Below are 21,802 nucleotides of genomic sequence, written 5' to 3'. Positions count from 1 at the left end.
TGTTGTACATCCTGCTCTTTGCCCAGCGGCACTCAGGCCGTTACATCAGGGTTTCTTCCTCATGCTTTAGGGAGTTTTTCCTTGCCACTGTCACCCTTGGCTTGTTCACTGGGGACTTCGACTTGAACATTAGTAAAACTGATTTGTGACATCTGTTGTAAAAAGCACTTTATAAATAAATGATTAGATTTTTTAATTGAATATTCCTCTATAGAGTGTATAGTGTGGATGCCTCTATACATCTTACACAGGCACCTGCATAATAGTTCTATGGCTGCATAATGTGACTTACTGCACACTTTTACTTATTTCCAATACCATGTTGTACTATAGCAGCATAAAAGCTATGCAACTTACTGAAGACTGGTAAATTGTACAAAGTCACAGTCAAGTACACCAATGGGAATGAGAGTTTATTCATTGTACATAAGTAATTTTCACTTAGTTGGCTTTGAAATTTTAGGTTTTTACTTTGCTATAGTTTCTCAACTACAGTTTTGTGTCCAGTTGCACTTACTTTTAATTTAATGTACTTTTAATTACATATATGCTATTTATTTTTTAATCCTCAATAACAATACTTTTTCTCTTACCCATAGCCTGGAATGATGAAAGTTTAGAATTATATTTTCAATTTGTAGTTTTGTCACAGTTTTGATATGTTTTGTGCACCAATTCCAGATCCACAAGCAATTAAAAGAAAACACTCTGTAACCCATAAAATTTACTTAAGAGTCACAAAAGTAAATAGGTTTTTCACTGTAGTAGTTTCTTGATGAAGTATATTTGCTTGCGTTCAGTTACTTGGTATATACCTACTAAGGTTAAGGAAGACTTTGTTCTTCCCACCAAAAAAACAAAACAAAACAAAAGTTTATGGGCCAGCTGTCTTTGCATTGATCCAATCCACAAAGTGAGTGACACGGGTGTAGACACCAGGCTTATTCTTCTGCCCACAGCTGTCACCCCAGCTGACGATGCCATAAGCATAGTGCACCTGCTCCTTCTCACAGGTCAGGGGCCCTCCTGAATCACCCTGTCAAAGAGGAGGGACATGCAGTGTACAATGAGAAGAGCCAATAGTGCTGCTCTTACATAGAATCTGGGTCTAGGCCTCTAATGACTTACTGTCACGCAGTGAATAGTTGTATTAGGCTTTGCTTTCTGTTCAGTAGTTTGCTTTCTCTTGATAGGTTGTCATATTTGAAGAGATCATTCAAACATTAACATAGTTTTGATTTAAAGCTATGTTGGTGGGTCAAACATCAGCCCTGTGACTAAGCAGAGTAAAGCCTACACAAGCTTTGCCAAAATTATAACTAAAATTATAAGTTAATGCAGACAATGACACCAGTTAGTAATACTGTCATGATTGGCCACCCTCCTAGCATCCCTGTCTCCATGGTTTTCATGTCTCATGTCTTTGTATTGCTTTACTTCCTTGTTGTGGTTCCATTCCTAATCCAAGCCTCTGTGTGTAATATCCTAGCCCATGTTTGTAATTCCTAGATATTCGTGCTTCCTAGCATGGTGCTTATTCTAGCCTTCATTCCTAGCCTCTTTGTTTTAGCCAGCTACCCTTCTGACATCGTGTGATTTGTTTCCTTTTGTTTAGCTATGTATTCCCAGACTCTACATGTTGGTAAATTCACCCTCGACTGTTATAATGATTACGACTCTGGAATCGCTCTTCTTCACTCGTGTCCACCTCCTAACCCCTCACCATTGCACTTACTTTGTACATGATTGTTAAAACCAAACTTATTTAAAATCAGATTGTTTTGCATGGTTTGAATGTTTTATGGTTTTGCTCTGTGGGATGATTACTTTTTTATTAAAATGAGTACAAACCAGTGCGGTTTGTAGTGCACCTTTTAAAATTATGTACACATTTGCCTTTGACCCATATCAATAGTTCTATATATACAATTAATCAAAACATCATATTTAACTAAATGACTAAGTTCATTTAAGCATCTGATGGCTAATTTGTCTTTATCATCTATATGCTTCACTTTAATATTTTCTCACCTGACAGGAGTCCACTCCACCATCCAGATAACCAGCACAGAACATTGTGTTATCTATGAATTTCCCATACACTTTTGGATCGGAACAGACATCTTGGGCAATCAATAACACCTCAGCATCCAATAACTGACTGGAGCCATATTGCGCTAGCAGAGAGAACAGCAGAGAGAGAAAGATGGTACAACTAAAAAAGTCCAGTCCAAAGGTGCATTTTGTCAGAAATACTCCTGCAGTGCCCCTTATGGTCACAGCAGAGTCAGTGCCTTACACTCTGGGGTGACTCCCCATCCAGAGATCTTGCACTCAGAACCATCAGGGAAGCTTTCTTTGGCCAAGCAGACCGTCCTTATGAACTGACTCTCCTTTGCACACCTCCCATCTTTGGCTCTGAGCCTCAGCAGAGCTATGACACATTTGCACATGCATGAATTTCAAATTAATTTTCTGTGGTAACAACACAAAATTGATTATAAGCCTGTCTATTTCTGTATGCAATAGTCAACATCTTTTTGTCCATGGAAAATTAATTACAATAAAATTACCGATGTCATTGTAGACTGATTCAGGGGTTTCTCTGTACTGTTCATGGACAATGGTCTCCACAACCTCCAGTGTTTGCTCTGATGGCTCAACCTTCCCTAAGTCCACACCACCTAGAACCACCTGGAAATCATGACCTTTGACACTGTGAGTAGACAAACAAGATAAGCAGAACAACCTGTTTAGCAATGCTGTATCTCAATACAGAAGTAAAATCACTTCTTAATTTTTGAATTCCAATCATTGTAGTTATTTAATATTTTACACATCAGCTATAATAATGTTGTATTTACTATTGTAGGCTTGCTTAGTTTATTTTGACATCCACATCTTCTAACCCAAACTATTTGAAACATTGATTGCTACTTTGTCCACTTCTCCAGAGGAGAACCCCCTATGTTTTATTGTCTACAGAAAGAAAAACAATAACTCATTATTTGGGAAATTATTAATGTAGCATTGAGTCCATAAACATACCCTTTGCTCTTTCAATAGCAGTCCACGTCTACCTCCACTCAGCTGCATGAAGGATATGCACATGTCCCTGCAGAGCCAGCAGGGCAATGTGCAGCTGCACCGTACTGTTTATTTAGTCTGTCTGAGTTTGGATCTCTGCAGAGGGGTCATTTATGAGGACAGATGTCTACTCTCTAACCCTAATCCTTTATGTGGACAGATGTCTGACTGTCTTCACACATTTTTTTTAAATGTTACAGTTTAAAGTTACTTGACTATTTTGACCACATAATGTTAAAAGCAAATACTGTTAGTCATGTTCTGAAAGCTTCCACTATTATTAACCCAACTCTATTTGGAATGTTTACTTAGGGATGATACACATGGTATTCTTTAAAAAAACCCTTTGTATATCAGCACAGCTAAATGGCCCTTCTGCTGCAACACCCTGATTTATGCTGTACTCACATACAGTGTCCTGCTGTCATCACCCAGCATGGCTTGATGAGAGCGCCTCCACAGATGTGTTTAAAGCCCAGAGTAGAGACCTTAGGTCTGATCTGTATAGATGCCTGCCATGGCTGTGCTCCTGGAAGTGCTTTTAGGCCTCCATAGATACGATTAATTGGTTTTTTTGGTTGGGGTTCCCCACATGTTTCAAACTGCCTCAGCACATGTGGGACTTGGCTTCCTGGAACAGAACTTCCTGGCATGGGGCTTCCAACGGTGTGGGTTACTGGTACCAGGCTTTCGGAGGTGGGGGTTCCTGGCACAGGGCTTTTGGGAATGTGGGTTCCTGGTTGATGGATTGACGGTGTGGGCTGTGTGGTTGGGTTTAGGTGGATGGGTCTTGGTGTTACGTGGAGCTTAATGGGAGTAGTAGTTTGGAGTGTAGGAGGGATGAAGGAGGGGACAGCTGCAGTAGGTTCCATGTTTGGAAGAGCAACAAAATACTCAGTGATTATACGGGGCTGAAAGGCATCACTGCATCATAACATTTCTCAGCCGCACAAAAATCATGTGTATCTGAAAAAAGAGATATAATTACCATCAGTGCTAGAACATTTTCTCACATTGCAGGGATTCCATCTTAGTGTCTTTCCTGATCGTATAAAGCACCATGGCTTTGTTTCACCATCTGGGTTTCTGTGATTTAATTAACACATTTAAGTTTAGGTAGCAGAGAATCATTTTGTATTGCTTTTCAAGATTAATGACCAAGTATATAAGACTGTCTATATATATTTGTATGTTCTTACCTGCAGAAATTGTGTGGACCTAGGCCATGAATATCCTCAAAGTTTATGAAAGGGTTTATTCCTTTACCCAATAGATAGTAGGAATTCCAGAAGAGACAGTCATCCCCATCCTCTGTCTCTGATACCATGCCTCTGTAGGACTCTCCATTTGTTTCATAGCAATCATCTGGATCTGAAGAGCAAAACACACTAAATTACACTCCATTACCAAAAGAAGGAACTTGCAATTTACTATGGTGAAAGTATAACTGTTTTTGTATTCATGAGATTTGTTGATGAAGTGGTTGGTGAAATACATTTTCTTAAGGGTTGCTTAGACTGAAGTCAACAGGGAATTTCTTAAAATACTCAAACATTTACATAAATCAGTACTTAAAAATATTTAATATTTCTTCAGAATTAATGTATAATTACCAATTTGACAGAATTTCCCAGTGAAGCCTTCTTTGCAGACACAGTCAAAGTCTTCTCCATCCTTAATACAGGAACCTCCATTCAGACATGGGTTAGGCTCACATGGGAGACCTTGGTCGATACAGAAACATACACATAAATCAATTTATATGTCTAGATACAAAGTTTACATATATGTCTGAAAGAATTATAAACTGCAGAGAATCCTGCATGCATAGTCTGACATTGTTTTAAAAAAAGAGATGATATTGTAATTAAACAGTTGGTTGTCATTCAGTGCCAGTAACAAAATGGTATTAGTGGAAATCTTACTGGTTCTGCAGTTTGGAGGTTTAAAGGGTGCTTTGCATTTGCACTCATAGAAAGGAGGAACAGCTGTTAGAACACATTCACCATATCCACATGTGTTCTTCTTGCAAATATGTTTTGCTGAAATAAAAACCAGTTTCTTCTCAAAATACATTACAGTGTCAATATGCACTAGTCTCTTGTCAAAATACACTACAGACTCTCAAAATACATGTCAGACTCTCATAATACACTATACCACATAGCAGCTTCATCCTATCTTTTTTCAGATTTCTCTGAAGTATCAGGTCTTCTACCTTTCTCACATCTCCTGCCTCTGAAAAGTTTGGAACATCTGCATTTGAATTTCCCTCTTCTCTCCTCACATACTCCATTATTCAGGCATGGATTTGGGGCGCAGCTCCCTGAATGTGCACAGAGAGGAGATGTTGTGTGAAAAGGGAATGGATGCATTTTCTTACAGTGGATGTGATACAACTATAGATATATCCGCTTAATACTACAAGCACAAACACACATTGTGTTGTATAATTTTTTGTCAAAACCATTAGAAAAAGCCATGGACAGTTACTGAATCATACCTCGGACATCTTGAAGCTCAAATAGCCATTCACCTTTTCCCACATCCTCATCATCACTGCTGTCGTCATCATAATCAGTCTGCAAATCTGGTGAATATAGATTATATGATGAAATAACTGACTCAAATGATAACTGACTCAAATGATCAGTATTAGGTGTAAGGGTGGCGTAAAGAATAAGAGAAAACATTTGGTGGCTCAGTCTTAATATGTCTCAGCTGTTTAAACAATCCCTAGAATAAATAAGCAGTTCCTGATGTGGTTTAATGTCCAGTTAAATGGAAGCCTAAAAATGAATAAATGTATATATATATATCCAATTTTTGCCCGATATAAATATTGTACAATACACCAGCTTCTACTGGGTGTCATAATTGCACAGTGTCAAAAGTGTTTGAGGAAGTCCCTTACCCCCTACTCTTCCTGTCCACTGTGTTTAAGGTAGTCCCTTACCCTCCACTTTTCCTGGGTGTTTTCCATGGTGTGGCCCATGTCTTTCTTCATGTATCTTCTTTCTGTCTTGCTTCTCATGTTCCTCATGCTTCTCATGCTCCTCATGCTTCTCATGTTTGTCATGCTTCTCATGTTTGTTATGTTTGTCATGTTTTAATAGCTGATTTTGTTTAGTCAATAAAGTTACATTTTGTGTCAGAACAAAAAATGTAAGCGTAGTTAAGTAAAATAAATTATGTGAATTGTGTATTCTGAGCAGAATTAATTAATTCCTTACCTGTGCAAGTGTGATGAAGGCACAGAGGAATAGGAGCAGCAGTAGATCCTTCAGCTTCATAGTTACTGATGGACTGAATGATACACCACACAGTAGTAGTCTGTGCTTCACTGGCTGTAACAGAACAAGGTCAATGTTCTCTGTGTGTACTTTATACTGCATCCATTCCAGAACAACAAAATCAATGGTATTTTAACCCCTATAGTGTGTGTGAGTCCAGTTTCCCTTAAATTAATATCATTTGTGATAATTCTATTCAATAGTGAGTTTTTTTCTTTCAAATATTTCTCAACTATCCTCTTGTCCAGTTCACCATATCTAACCCTAACCCCAACCCATATCTAACCCTAACTCATATCTAACTCTTTAACTGCTGCTATTAAGCAGTTTTTGCTACCCATGCTGACAGAGCAGGTTTTGTCTGTGCAGACTTTGTTCCCAGGAGATTAATTAGCACCACCTGGCCATAGAGGACTAGGTTATGGATAGGGCTCTTCAATATAATTATTTAGTGTGTGTATGGATGTGTGAGTGTGTATGGGTGTGTATGTGCATGTTTGTGCACAGGTGGTGGGATATTTGTGGAATGGCCAGTTATGTGGAGTGGTTGTATAGGTATAAACTATAAAAGAACTATGTATACTGGTAAGATTATTATTATTTTTATTATTATTATTATAATTGCTGCCTCCCAGTGCCACCAAGACTGGAGTGCCCCAAACTCACCATCTGTTAAAGCCACAAGATTTCCTGACAGTTTATGTCCTTAAGGGGAGCCTGTCCTAGCATAACTGGAGCCAGGTCATAGAAGCCCAAAACGCAGCAGAGCAGTGCCTCCAGAGCCTGTGCCCCAACCACCTGTTGCCAGTGTATTTGTTTTTGAGTGTTTGAAACAGTCTTATATACACAATCTCTCTGAAGACACAGGTGAGTTCAATACTCCGGTGATGATGATCTGATTGAATGTCTCTGACTCAGGCATTGGCCATAAATCTGATAAAATTATCTTTTAGTATTCTGTTTATTAAGACACTACCCCTGGAGAAGGTGGTAACCAAGGGGATTACCTTTCTGATGTACTCTGTTATTTTGGCCAAAAAGCATTTTAAGCATCTCGTGAGGAAAGATCGGAAGTAGCCCCATTGTCTTAGGGCCTGGAAGAGGATTTCGTTTGCTTGCCAAAAATCTTCAATTTGAGTGCATATTCTATGGAATCTTAGTGCTTGGGATTTTACAACGCCCTTAAATGTTTGTTTAGGGTGGTAATTAGATCTGTGCAATAAGGCATGTTTGTCAGTGTCCTTAAAATATACTTTAATCTGAAGCTTCCCCATGTTGGACAAATCCTGTCCCTTAAAAGACACTGTACCTAAAAAAAATAACCTCCTTCTCATGTAATGTGTACTTGAGTTTGATGGATTGATCAAATAGATTTAGATGTGTGGCAAACTGAGAAATATCATCCAAGAATGTGTAATACAATGAAGGTTTGATGGGCCAGGAAATCTCTGCCTCCCCTAACCTTCTGCAAACGTCTTTCCCATTGCTGTCCCTTAAAAATTAAACATTTGAATCAAATTCAAAATAATTTTTATTTAAGTTAATTTCTAATAATTTCAGTAAAGCCTTATTAGGTCTATCTCTGTTAGGGTATCTGGTGTAAAACAAAAAACAAAAAACAAAACAAAACTCTTTTATTGTCATAATTCTGGCTGATGTATCAATGTTAGTATTCAGACTGTTTATGTCCATTGTGAATAAGAGATAGTTAAATGGGAGTGTGATGTTTTTAATCTTTTCTATGAAATCATATGTGTCCTTGACATAACTAGGGTGTCTGATGCTAACGGGGTTAAGGAAGTACTCAATATATTCGGCTGTAGCATAAGTCTCGCTACCACAATTAGAAACAATTAGTCTGCCCGGGAGCATATCAAAAGGGACACTCCAAAATTTTGGTTCTTTGTGTATTTTAGAAAGAAAATAAAAGCACCTAGAGTGTGGATCATCGGGTCCAATCAGATAAGTCTCTTGTCTTTTGTTTATGTATCCTTTGACTCTTAAATCTGTGATTATACCTTGTATCTCTGGAATACTTTTTTAAAATATTGGTTCAGGGGAGGTGTTTTTTTAATACTATTGTTCTTTATTTAATTGATGTTCTGCCTCTGTTACATACATCCCCCTGTCAATTATAACCATCGCACTAACCCTATCTGCTGGTTTGATTACATTTGTTTTATTTCAGTTCAATTGTAATAGGGCCTGTCTTTGTTCCCAGCTAAGGTTTTGAATCTCTCCGGAATTCCACAGTAAGTCTTTGATCACAAATTTATCAGGTCTGATTATTTTCATCACCGTATTAGTGACCTGGGTCAGCTTTGGTGTCCAGGTGGCCTTAAGGGTGAAGAGGAGGGTTTCTGATCTCATCTTTGTTCCATTCTAAAGTAGAGGAGTGTGTGTGTGTGTGTGTGTGTGTGTGTGTGTGTGTGTGTGTGTGTGTGTGTGTGTGTGTGTGTGTGTGTGTGTGTGTGTGTGTGTGTGTGTGAGGCATGTGAAAACTAACCACGGATGAGACCAACACCAGTAACCTCTGCATTTATCAATTTACTTAACCTATAAAATCAATGATGAGAGCACATAGTAGTTCAAAGCATAAGAACAATTCTAGTGAGTGACCATAAAGTATGCGTGGACAATGTGGACGGTACCAAAGAAACAAAAATAATAATACAGCTTCCCTGCCTACCGCATACCTTTCCTGATGAACAATGCAACGTAATGGCACCCACCCCTAATCTACCACATCTATACATTGAAATCACCTGTAACCATGTTACCTGACTTGTCCACACTGACAAATAGGGGAAACATTACAGCAATCTCGTAAGTAAACTAAACAGTGGATCTGGTCTTGGCTAACCCTGAATTGTGCAGCTGGTAACAATGGTAAGCAGGGCATTTGCTTGTTTGTTGATCCCTGTTAGAATGAACTTTTCCTCCATTTTTGGCATTCTGGAAAAATTGATTAGCATTCTGGAAAAACAGCTGCATCCAGAAGCCTGTGGTGACCTAAGAGCCCACTGAATTTGTTTTATGGAGGTCTCTTTAAACTTTTGTTTATGGTGGTTAATCCGAAAAGCCAGTACAACTGTCTCAACCTGCAGATGTAGAGTTGCCTTATTAATGATGCTCTCCATATGTTTGAATGTGGCCCCTCGGTAGTAAATTTATTTTATTTAGTTAATAAGATAGTGGCACCCTATTTGTGGCTACTCCTGCTCCCACTAGTGATGTGCGTTCTATGTTAAATATACTCTCTATTCCGACACAGTGAAATAAGAGATTGCTGTATACTCGCAGTACTTTGCTTGGACTGCACGAGTCTGACTCATTAAGCAATTTTTCGAGCAGTTTAATGGCTTTGGGAATCAAAACACTATGTGAACTACAGATTTTATGACAGCAAGACCCAGAGGCCTGCACAGCAACGGTCTCAACTACCATCACCGACTGACACTGGAGGCAACGCAAGTGCTGCGACAGATCACGTAAACGCGGCACTCGGGCAGGTATTAGAGCCAGGGTAAATGCTAACGCCCACAGACTGGTGCTTCCATCTATTCTGCTGTCTAATGTCCGCTCGCTGGGAAATAAAATGGATTATCTGAGACTGGACTTAACCACCCAATGCAACGTCAGGGACTGCTGTGCCCTTGTCTTTATTGAGACGTGGCTAAATTCCACTGTTGTAGATAGTGCAATTAGCATGGCTGGGCTAACAACATTCTGAGCGGACAGAAGCCCTGTTCTCAGTGACAAATCTCGGGAAAGTATTTACGTCAGTGACAACTGGTGTACAAATGCTAAAATTGTCTCCAGTTCGGAGGATATTGAGTTCCTGACGTTAAAATGTCGACCATATTATTCACTGAGGGAATTCACAGCCATTAGCATCACAGCTGTGTACATACCCCCCAGTGCCAACAAAAGAGACGTACTTTCCATACTGTACCAATCTGTCAGCATGATGCAAAATGCCAACCCGGACTTTAATCAGGCCAACCTAAGGACAGTACTGCCACATTATAACCAACATGTGGACTTTGCGACCAGGGGAGAAAACACTAGACCAGGCTTACACAAATATCAAGCAGGCATTCAAGACAGTCCCCCACCCCCACCTTGGAAACTCAGATCACCTCTCTGTTATGCTAATTCCAGCATACAGGTCACTGCTAACCAGAGGCAAGCCAGCTGGGAAGCAAATAAGGATCTGACCAGAGGCAGCAGTCTCAGCACTACAGGACTGTTTTGAATGCACTGACTGGAATGTGTTCAAAGAGGCTGCCATTTTCCATCAGCACATCCTTTTCAGAGAAGTATGCCAAGTCTGTGATGGGATTCATATCCAAGTGTGTGGAAGATGTGACTGTTATCAAAAATATCACCACATGTGCCAACCAAAAACCCTGGCTCACCAGAGAGGTGCATACACTTCTAAGAGCACGTAATGCTGTATTCTAGTCTGGGGACAAAGATGCTCTAAGATCTGCTAGAGCCAACTTGAACTGGGGTGTGAGAGCAGCAAAACGTGCGTATGGACAGAAAATCCAGAGTCACTTCACTGACTCAAAAAACCCCAGGCGCTTGTGGCAAGGCATCCAATCGATCACGGACTACAAACCATGCCCAGTACCCAGCGATGATGACACTGACTTCCTCAACATACTCAACACCTACTTCAGCTGGTTTGAGGAGTCACACACTACCACAATAACAAAAGCAACCCTCAGCAAGGATGATGAAGTACTCAGTCTTGACTCAGCTGACGTCCGGAGGACCCTACACAGGGTCATCCCTAGGAAAGCTGCAGGTCCTGACAACATACCAGGGTATGTGTTCAAGGAGTGTGCTGAACAACTGGTGTACATCCTCACAGACATTTATAACATCTCCCTGAGCCAAGCCATTGTTCCTCAGTGCTTCAAGGCCACTACTATTATGCCACTGCCAAAAAAGTCACCAGCATTAACGTTCAATGGCTACCGCCCTGTAGCACTCACACCCATCATGATGAAGTGCTTCAAAAAACTGGTGAAAGACCACATAATGTCAAGACTTCCTGCAATGCTTGACCTGATCCAATTTGCATACCGCCCTAACCGTTCCACTGATGATGCCATATCAGCAGCGCTTCACCAAAGCCTGACCCATCTGGAGAATAAGAATAGTTGTGTGGATGCTTTTCATTGACTTCAGCTCTGCCTTCAACACAGTCATATCCCAACACTTGGTAAAGAAACTCAGCCCATTAGGCATTGGCACCCCATTGTGCAACTGGTTATTGGACTTCCTCTCAGACAAACCGCAGACAGTATGAGTTGGAGTAAACACCTCTGAGACCATCATCATGAACACAGGTGTTCCCCAGGGCTGTGTGCTAAGCCCTTTGTTGTTCACCCTGATGACTCATGATTGTTGTGCCAAGTACAACTCAAATCACATCATCAAGTTTGCAGATGATACCATGATAGTGGGCCTCATCAGCAATGACGATGACTCAGCATACAAAGAGGAAGTAAACCAACTCCTCGTCTGGTGCGACAATAACAACCTGTCACTGAATGTCAACAAGACAAAGGAAATCATTGTTGACTTCAGGAGGAAGTACATGGTACATACTCCACTCACAATCCATGGTACTGCCATAGAGTTAGTGAGAAGCATCAGGTCTCTAGGGGTGCACATTACAGATGATCTGACATGAACTATACACACCACTGCCCTCATCAAAAAGGCACAGCAGCGCCTTCACTTCCTGCGAAGAATGAGGAGAGCAAACCTTCCATCTCCTATCCTCACAATGTTCTATAGAGGCACCATAGAGAGCATTCTGACCAGCAGCCTCCCAGTCTGGCAGCTGCACCGCCTCAGACCAGAAATCTCTCCAGAGAGTGGTGAGGACAGCAGAGAAAATCATCAGAACCTCACTTCCATCCATATAAGGTCTATACCTGTCACACTTCCTCAGCAGAGCCTCCAAGATGGTCAGGGATCCCACCCATCCTGACCATAGACTGTTCATCCTTCTGCCCTCTGGTAAACGTTACCACTGCATGCGGCAAAAGACTGCCGACTTAACAAGAGCGTCTTCCCACAGGCCATTAGACTACTCAACTCCCTTTAGCAATACACACCACATTTATTTTATTTTACTTTATACCTAGAAACATAGAACTATTATGATCACTATTTATAACCCACACCCCCAACTTCATATGTAGCTACTTTGTGCAATAATTTAAATGTTCTCTCTGTGAGCACCTTATCAACATTTTCCAGTGCAAAGTTACAATACCGGTTACACTGTGCAATAATCACTGGAACAATGTCAATAGTTTCTATATACAATGTGCAGTATTTTATTTCTATGCGCAATATATATACTTGTATATACTTGTAATATATATATATATATATATATATATATATATATATATATATATATATATATATATATATATATATATATATTTTTATTATTATATTTCTTGTGTATTTATACTGTCTTGTACTGTCACTATATTTTATTTATAGTGTATATTTGCACAATTTGCACATTGGAGTTTGGAGAAACGCAATCTCGTTTAGCTGTGGACTACTTGTTGTATAGTCTGAATGACAATTTAAGGTGTGTTGTGGAATTCTACCAGTGTTGGAGTCTCCGAGAATATGCCATTTCTTACATATGCTGAGAGCCCAATTAAGTAATTTTCTGTTTGTGGAAAGGTGTTTGACTGGTTTGTAAGTTCCCTGTGAAGTAGCAGGTGGGTTTAGCTGCTCTACAATGGGCTTGGGTAAGAGCCTAAATTCCCATTCCTGACTAGGGGATTGACTGAGAGGGTCACTATTGTGCAGAATGCATTCCTGTTGAGTCTCCTGATTACTCAACATTGATGTTTCTGAGATGAGGACCGCTTCCTCTGACTCCTGTTCTGATAACAATATTGAGGGGTCCTGGTTCGCTCCCTCATTGGGTTGGGCAATTAAACTTTTCATTTTCATTTTCACCATCACCAACAGCAGCAAAATTGTGCTGCGGCTCGTGGGTAAGCGGTAGTGTGACTGGTCCTTGTGTGGTAGGGCATAGGTCAATTTCACATAGTCCTCTGTATGAGTGACACATGGATTTGGCCAGTCAGGATCCAGTATATTTACCTTTCTGACCTTATTTGTTTTTCTGGGTGGTCTAGGTAGTAGTACAGCAGAGAAGGTGGGGAAGGTTCCTACAGATGTCAGTGCCTTTTGCAGTACCATTTTTACCATTTTTGTAGTACCATATTGCAGTGGTTAGTGCCATGCGCCACTCCTCCACCATATATTCCAGCAATGCTTCACTTTCTTGATCTATAAGTGACTCATAGTAGCTTTGTAAGATGAAGCATGTAGTATAGGCCCAATTTTTGCTGTTCCCCTTTAATAGTGTTCTGGTATACAGTATTATATTAGCAGGTTTTACTATTTCTGAGGTATCTTGTGATCCTGAAAAAAGTTGAAAGTTCCATGTCCACATAAACAGATATTTTTTTCCAAATGATGGTATGAGCGCAGCAAATTTTCTATTAAGATGCCAAGTTTTTTGTATTCAGGACCATCCTTATTTTGTCCCACCTCGTGATTTATTGGGTTGTGTTTGTTTGTTGTACTTATTTTGTCTTTCTTTTGCTTGTATTTCTTCCCTCCCAGTTTCTGTGTTCTGTGTTTTCCCTGTCTTGTGCATTTTATCTCTATGCCATAGTTTCGTTTCCTCAGCCCCTCATTTGATTTTCCACACCTTGTTCCCTTGGTCTTGGCTGTTCATTCTTTATTTGAATGCTTGTATTTATGTGTTTGGTGAATGTTTTTGAAAGCTCGTGTATGCATGTGAATGTGAATTACTGATTGTCTCATATCTGTCATAGCCTGTTTCCCATGTTTTCTACTGTGTGTTTAGTTCTAGTCACAGTTTGTGTTTAGTTATTTGTGTATCCTTGCCCTTGTCTTGTGTAATCATGTATTCTTGTACTCTTTGTGTTGGCTCTTTGACCCTGGACTACCTTTACTACAACGATTCTGATTTTGGATTTGTCCATAATAAATCTCGCTCATCTCCACACATGCGTCCCCCTCCTCACCGCGCAACGTTACAGAATGAACAGCCTAACAAGGACGCAGCAAGAGCGAGACTCTTGGAGGTGGGTGTTCCACATTTGACTTCGGCTGTTTCCATACAGTCCAAGTTCGTTACGTTCCAGTTTTTGGAGGGGAGAGCCATGCAGTGGGCTAAAATACTGTTAAAACAACACACCGAGGAGATGCAAACTTTGGAGAGTTTTTTTGGGTTATTAAGAGCCAGGTTTTCAGTACCTACATCTGGTAACTCCTCAAGCATTTCTGATGCTCACACTGCCTTAATGCCTGTGAGTCCTGTCTCCACCATGAAAGACGCCATCCAGTCTGATCCAGTTCCTGTCTCTAGTGTGAGAGACGCTGCCCATCCTGATCCAGTTCCTGTTCCTGGCATGAGTGAACCCGCCTGTCCTGATCCGGTTCCCCATCATGAGAGATGCCGCCCGTCCTGATCCTGTTCCCGGCATAGTGGATGCCACCTGTCCTGTTACCAGGTCTGTTCCTGTGGCCAAGCATCTGGACCGGTCGGACCTGCCTCTGCTGATCACCCAGACCTCCCGGACCTGCTGCTGCTGAATACCGTAACCGCACCTCCGGACTCCCCGGACCCACCGCCTCTGAACACCGCAGCCGTGCCCCCAGACCCACCAGTTCCTGTTCCTGGAGTGGAAGAAGTCACTTCACAAGTCCCTGTGCCTTGTGCCAGGCCTGTCCCAGTGGTCGCACCTGAAAACTCTCCTGTGCCTCAAAAGGCTGCCACTGCCATTTCATCAGTCTCCTATGTATTCAAAGACCTGCCTCTTGATTCACAGGCCTCATGTTCCCTGCCTGTCCCACCTTGGCATGTGTCTCCTGTTAGCCATATGCCTCCTGTGTCTCCGTGGTTGCCTGTTCTTGGTTTTGTCCATGTTCCTGTCTATACATCCATTCCTGTTTTTTGTTACCATCATGAGATCTGTTACCCTGCCTTGTGGCATGAGTGTTCCATTACCTGTTCCAGTACCTGTACCCATGCCTGTGGTACAATAAAGACAGGCACAGGAACAAAAGTCCTGTGCCTGTCTCTATTATACTGGAAATACTTCTGTCTTTGCTTCTGTCCCTCAATTTGCCCCAACTCCTATGCCTGTCTGTAGTCCTGCCCTTGTTCCTACTTTGTTTACTCCTTGTGTCCCTCAGGTTTTTTTGTTGGTTCTTGCTTCTGCTCCTGGTTCTTGTCCTGTTCTGTCTGCTCCTATTGCCCTGGTTTCTGTGTCTGCTTCTGTTATGTTTTCCATTCCAGTGCCTGTTCCTTGTCTTGCCCCATGTTTGGCTTCTGTTCCTGCTCCTGTGTCTCTTCTGGGTCCTGTCCCTGCTCTGTATCTTGCCCATTCTGTTCCTGTTGGAGTCTCATCCTAGTCCTTTTCTTCTGGTTTCAGTGGATCTGGTGTTTGCACACCCTGTAGTTGCGTGTTTTGAGGTGGGGTACTGTCACGATTAGTCCCTCCCAGTTTCCGTGTTCCATATTTTCCATCTTGTGTATTTTAGTTCCATGCCGAAGTTTCGTTTTCTCCACCCCAGTTTGATTACTCACACCTGCCCTTCATTTCTACCTTGATAAGTTAATGTATTTAAACCCTGTCTGATGCCCTGGCTTTTGCTGTTCATTGTGTTTGGTTTAATGTTCGTTTGAATGTCAAACTATCTGAAAGCCTCTATCTGCCTGTATGTAAGTTTGTACACTGTGCTTTTGTGTTTCTCCTAGCCTTCATGTTTGTTAGCCTCTGAGTTCTTCCTAGCATCAGTTGTAGCCTGCTTCCCCTGTTTGCCTTCGTGTGTTTGTTTGTTTATCATGTATCCCAGTAATCTCTGTATTGGCTCTATGACCCTGGACTACTCCAACTGCTACGACTTAGGATTTGCCCCTAATAAATCTCGTGCACATGCATCCGCTTCCTTACCAGTCAACATTACAGAACTGGAAATAAAATAATTTCTAAAATTTGAAACTGGTAAGAGCTCAAATAAAATTCTTTCCAAATTCCTTAGGGTTAGGTTTTGTGAATTTACAATGGCAACCCTCACCATAGTTGATGTAAATGAGCAAGAAGCCAAGGGTAAGGCACTGGCTGGTGCTTGTTAAGCACTGCTTTTAGTTTCCATTGATTACAGTGTTACTGCAATCAATGTACTGTTATTGAGGACCAGGCTTAGGCCTGTTACCTGTTATTGAAGTGTACTTCCCTGTATGGGCCTTTTATTTTACTCCTCCATTGAAAGGGGTTTGGCAGGTGTCTGTCTCCATGTGCCTGTGGTTGGTTTAAGGTAGAGAATTGTTTTAGAGGATCACATTATTGTTCTTAGGGGATTGGGTCAAGGGGTCACTTTAGTTAGTGTGTGGGGGAATTTGTAGGACACATCCTCAGTAGTATACCTCAGATGACTCGTAAAGCTTGACTTTTCAAAGGACTGAAATGGTTCTACTGAACCACCATGGGAAAGCTCAATTCTTTGGTAGGAACAGTGTTAGTGCTCACCTAGTGTTGTGCTGTGAACTGTTTTAACATGACAACAACTACACATATGACCAATCTTACCAAAATAACCAACAACATGGGAAACCAAACACAGGGCTTAAATAACCAAGACAATCGAGCACTAACCAGACACAGGTGAACATATGAACAGGGAAAACCAAAACAAAGAACTGGAATTGAGGAACAGACGAGGGGCGGAGAAAACAAAACCAAGAAATGGAAGAACAGGGATGCCAGGAGGGTGGCAAGTCGTGACACACACATGCAGTTGTGTTATTATCCAGGACTATGATCGAGATAAATGTTCTTTTCTCACCGAGAGGACAGTTATTTTTGTCCAGGTAAATGTGCATGAGCTCTTGAAGAGCCTCAGTCTCAATTTCAGCATTCCTCAGCTCCAGCATGTCTGTTACATCTGTTATATCAACATTTGACTAGTTTACTTGTCACTGAGTTCTTTAATTTCTAGAAACTGATTGTCAACACCAATACTGCCTCTTCTCTGTTAAGTAATATTTACTTTAAAATGTAAATGTGTTGCCAGTGAATACTATGAAATTTTGAATACTTTCATTTTTGTTTAATTAGGAAAGTTTTGATAGTGGGTTGAAATTAATTTGTGGGAAAGGCAAGATTAAAACCATTTACATTTATGGCATTTAGCTGCCAACATTTCATACCTGCTGTCCTAAGTAGCTATAGTCATCTCTGTTACTCACCCAGAGGCAGATTCCTTATCTGCTCCATTCTAGATCGACTTCTAGATCGATGCATATGAGCTGTTCAGTGGATTCTGCCTCAGCATCAGTAACATCCACCTGGTTTGCTGTACCATGGAAAAAAATCTAATATTATGTATGTGCAATGACGAGGCTTTATTTGAGCTGTGAAGATGCTTTCATGCATACTTTAATGGTCAGAGTGTGTTAATAAATGCTGCTTTGAGATGAGTTGGCAGTTCTTTTCCTCTACTCACCCAGAGGATGGCCATTAAGTGTGTCATTAACTTCCAGGTGGATGTCCATAAGCTCTTTAAAGACTTCAGCCTCAACTTTTATAATCTATCAGTTCCAGCTTGAATTTGCCTGCTGAAACATGAATAAATTTTAACCATTGACCAGTTCTTTCATCATGATTTCATCTGATATTTTCTTTTGCTAAACCAGAAGCTAGTCACTGATTATGTTACTCTCATATACTAAAACTTTGATGAGATCCTTAATGGTTTCAACCCCATTTTTCCCCTGAAAACATGTTTTACAAGGTATTCTGAGATGAAATTACTTCATAAAGGCAGGGTTGTTCAAACAGCAGATGTGCCATGGACGTCATAGTCATTTCACCCAGAGGCTAATTGGTGGTCAGCTCTGCTGCGTCCAGATCAATATGTATAAGCTGGTCTATGGCTTCAGCCTCAGCATCAGTATCAACCATCACATAGTTTACTATAAGCAGGGAAAAAGAAAACATTTGGTGTCATGTACAAGGGTATTATACAGATGCATTTGAATCATAAATATGCATTCAGGTGTTCTTTGGAGTGCAGTGTGTTGTTAATAACTACAGCTTTGAGATGTGTTAGCAGGTCATTTAATTCCTCACCCAGAGGTTTGCCATTAGGTGTGTTTATCTTCTCCAGGTAGATGTTCATGAGCTCTCTAATGGCTTCAGCCTGACCTTAAATGTCCACAAAAGTCAACATTTAGTTTCCTGGTCATGTATTAATAAAGGCATGTTAGTATTTATACTGAATTTGTAGGACACATCATCAGTAGTGTACCTCAGAATCATCAGTTATTTCGGCCTTTTAAACACTAGACACCCTCCTGTGAGGCAGCCCGCCTTAGGTTGATCAGTCCGAGGCGTGTGTCCTAATATGTCCAATCAAGGCTCAGGTTAGGGTTAGTTAAAGTCAGGATTAGGTTTAGGGTTAAGGTTAGATTTTGTGAATTTACAGGGTTAGTGTTAGGGCGTGGTTTTGTGAATTTACAATGGCATCCCTCCCCACAGTTTATGTGGACGAGCAAGAAGCCAAGAATAAGGCACTTGCCAGCACTTGTTAAGCACTGCAATTGTTTCTATTTATTACTGTTTTTCAATTTTCCCTGTATAAGACAATAACTAGTTGTGTTATTCAGGACCATGCTTAGGCTGCAATGAAGGCATGGGACTGTAGTTGGGTTATCTTTTTGAGGGCATTTTAGTGCTGTATTATGGGGAGACAAGACAACTGTACTACCCTGTATAGGCCTTTTACTTTAAGTTTCAAGTTTGGTTTATTACTCCACCATTATTAGTGATTAAGGGGTTTGGCAAGCGTGTCTCTCTCCATATGCCTGTGGTTGGTTTAATGGGAGGTAGAGAGTTGTGTTTTAGGGGCTCACATTATTGTGGTAGGGGGTTTGGATAAAGGGGTATTTCAGTTAGAGTTAGGGTCCACTTATTACCTTTACAGACTTGTTCTGTTAAATTATGTAATTTTTCTGTTTTTTTTGCATTTTTAAATTTTTTTCTTATTTTTAAATTTTTTTTATAAAACGCACGTGGTCGTGACAAATTGTTGAATAGCAAAAGGTCATGATAGAAATTACATCAAAAATAATTGAAAATTACAAAACATTTCTACAACAAAAACAACAATTACGTATTTCTTTTGTTTTTAAAAGTAATGCTTAATTTTGTTGTAGGACTCATTTTTCACCACCAGGTGGCAATATTATGTAGTATTTTGTTCTTATAGATAAAATACCTATTTTTATATACACTGGCGGAACTATTACATAATCTTCATATGGAGTACTAGAGAATTTACGTAGTTTTCCTATCTGCTTCTACTTTTACAGAATTTTTCTAGGTCCTAATTTACATATAAAATCCTTTAAATATAAAATAAAGATATAAATAATTAATAAAGATAAAAATATGTATTTTTATGTATGTATGTAACCCTAACCCTAGTATCCAATACACAGGGAGGATCCAGATGGCCTGACTTGCCCCACTGGAGACCTTTGGAATTAGGAATAGACTTGTTTTACAGAAATTTTACAGAATCTTTCTATGCTGTTCTAGAGAATTGACATATTTTTTCTATTCACTAAAACACTTTTGCATAATCTTTCTATTTCCTTATAGATACATTTTTTCCCTGTATCCTGTAGGAATCATCTGTAATTGGTGACACAGGAGTTCAGGTAATGACAAAACGTACACTGCACACATTTTACAGAAAGTTTATTTCCTTATTGAGGCTTGGTGATATATTTATTCTAACCCTAATGTTTTAGAACCTTTTTTCTCTTTACAAAACAATTCGGTCAGTTGTTCAATATTGAATGACTTTGACCTTTTACTTTTGAAAATCTATAACACGTGTAGAATACAAACAGCAACAAAATCTTAACTGGCCATTCTTCACTGAAGAAAAAAAAATCACAGGAACTCTTCATCCATTTCTCTGTAAGGATAAAAATTAACTCATTATTGTTCTGTTGGATAATGAACATTTCCCCATGTAAATATGACATTTTAATGTTTAAAGCATATACTTACTTTTGGATTGTTTTCATAAAGCCCACAAAATTGTACATAGTCATTCCTCTCTCTTTGCACTCTTAACAGTTCTGTATGTGACTGGAGCACTTTGTTTGCCTAAAACAAGGAGAGTAAAGTTAATATAAAGTCTTCAATGATTTCATTGAATCATTTAATTAAATTGTATTCTGTTGTTTTATCTGTTTGTATCAAACTATGAGTGATGTTCATTTCAATTACTCATGAAAGCAATCCTGATTGTTCTCTTGAAGTTGTCATCATAATTAATTTTTTGTCATTTGCATTTTTAGCTGTTAAGAAAAAATCCATAAATTTGTGTGTTGCACTTTTTAACATGCCTAATTTAGTTCCCAAGTCAGTTCTCATTTTGTTCTTTTCCAAGTCTCACTGCACCTCATTAAAAACAGCAGTTCTCATAAGGTAATTGTGGATCTGGTATCATACATGTAGGAAGGTAAGTAAGTATATTATTGGTTTCAAGGAGTAGTTTGCATATGTGTCTATGTGTTATTTATTGTTGTCATGAAGGTGAGTTAACTGTACCTTTTTGAGTCCAAGGGGAATTTTCTGTTAGGGTCAATACAGCTGTGAATTTTAAAAAAATGTAGTTTTGGAGGAATAAAACATAAATGTGCTTAGTGTGGTTTAGTGTTTTAGGCATAACAGTTGCATCAATTCTTGAATATTTTCAGGTGCTTCATTGATAGGATTTGATTCTTCAGACTGTGAACTTTTTTCTACTTCACTAATGTCATCACCTCTCTGTTTGCTGGGACAGCTCTACTGGTTCTGTTCCTCACTTGTCTCTCCCTCAATCATAGTTTATCTCCATTTCTGTTCCTGTTCTGTGGATACCCTTTGCTTTTTTTCTCATTGTCCATGTACTGCTCATCATCTTCACTGCTACTGTCTTTCTGGTTTGTCCCTTCAGATTTCTGCACGTTCCCTTCACATGCTTTTTTCACTAGAGATGGAACATTTACAGAATGTGCTGGGCTGGAGTTGGCAACATAGAATTTGTCTGATGTGTTTAAATTGTGGCACATTGCTTCAACTCTCTCTTTTTCATCCCAAGATAGATTGCTCATAGCCTGTGTAAAACACATAAAAATTAAAATAAATAAAGGCACGGACAAAATCACAAGCTTATTACTTTCGTGTGTGGATACAGATGACCGTATGTCTGTTATGTTTGTGTTTCCTCGTAACCCTGTATAGACCCAAGCCATGGAAACATAA

The 21,802-nt window shown here is 39.9% G+C and overlaps 1 protein-coding gene across 1 annotated transcript; it reads right to left on the bottom strand.

Annotated features, from left to right (window-relative positions):
- Window positions 1–874: 874 nt before the first annotated feature.
- Window positions 875–6,380, bottom strand: LOC113585938 (hyaluronan-binding protein 2-like). Its single transcript, XM_035531581.1, has 13 exons — window positions 6,321–6,380; window positions 6,044–6,167; window positions 5,591–5,677; window positions 5,306–5,413; window positions 5,013–5,129; window positions 4,701–4,811; window positions 4,287–4,458; window positions 4,064–4,173; window positions 3,496–3,970; window positions 2,574–2,716; window positions 2,300–2,434; window positions 2,032–2,177; window positions 875–1,036 (listed from the first exon to the last, which is right to left on the bottom strand). The coding sequence occupies exons 1-13, from the start codon at window positions 6,378–6,380 to the stop codon at window positions 875–877; spliced, it is 1,950 nt and encodes a 649-aa protein (XP_035387474.1).
- Window positions 6,381–21,802: the final 15,422 nt, after the last annotated feature.

The sequence above is a fragment of the Electrophorus electricus genome, chromosome 11, assembly GCF_013358815.1.
Source record: "Electrophorus electricus isolate fEleEle1 chromosome 11, fEleEle1.pri, whole genome shotgun sequence".
Lineage (NCBI taxonomy): Eukaryota > Metazoa > Chordata > Actinopteri > Gymnotiformes > Gymnotidae > Electrophorus > Electrophorus electricus.
This window is presented reverse-complemented; position numbering and strand designations above follow the sequence as displayed.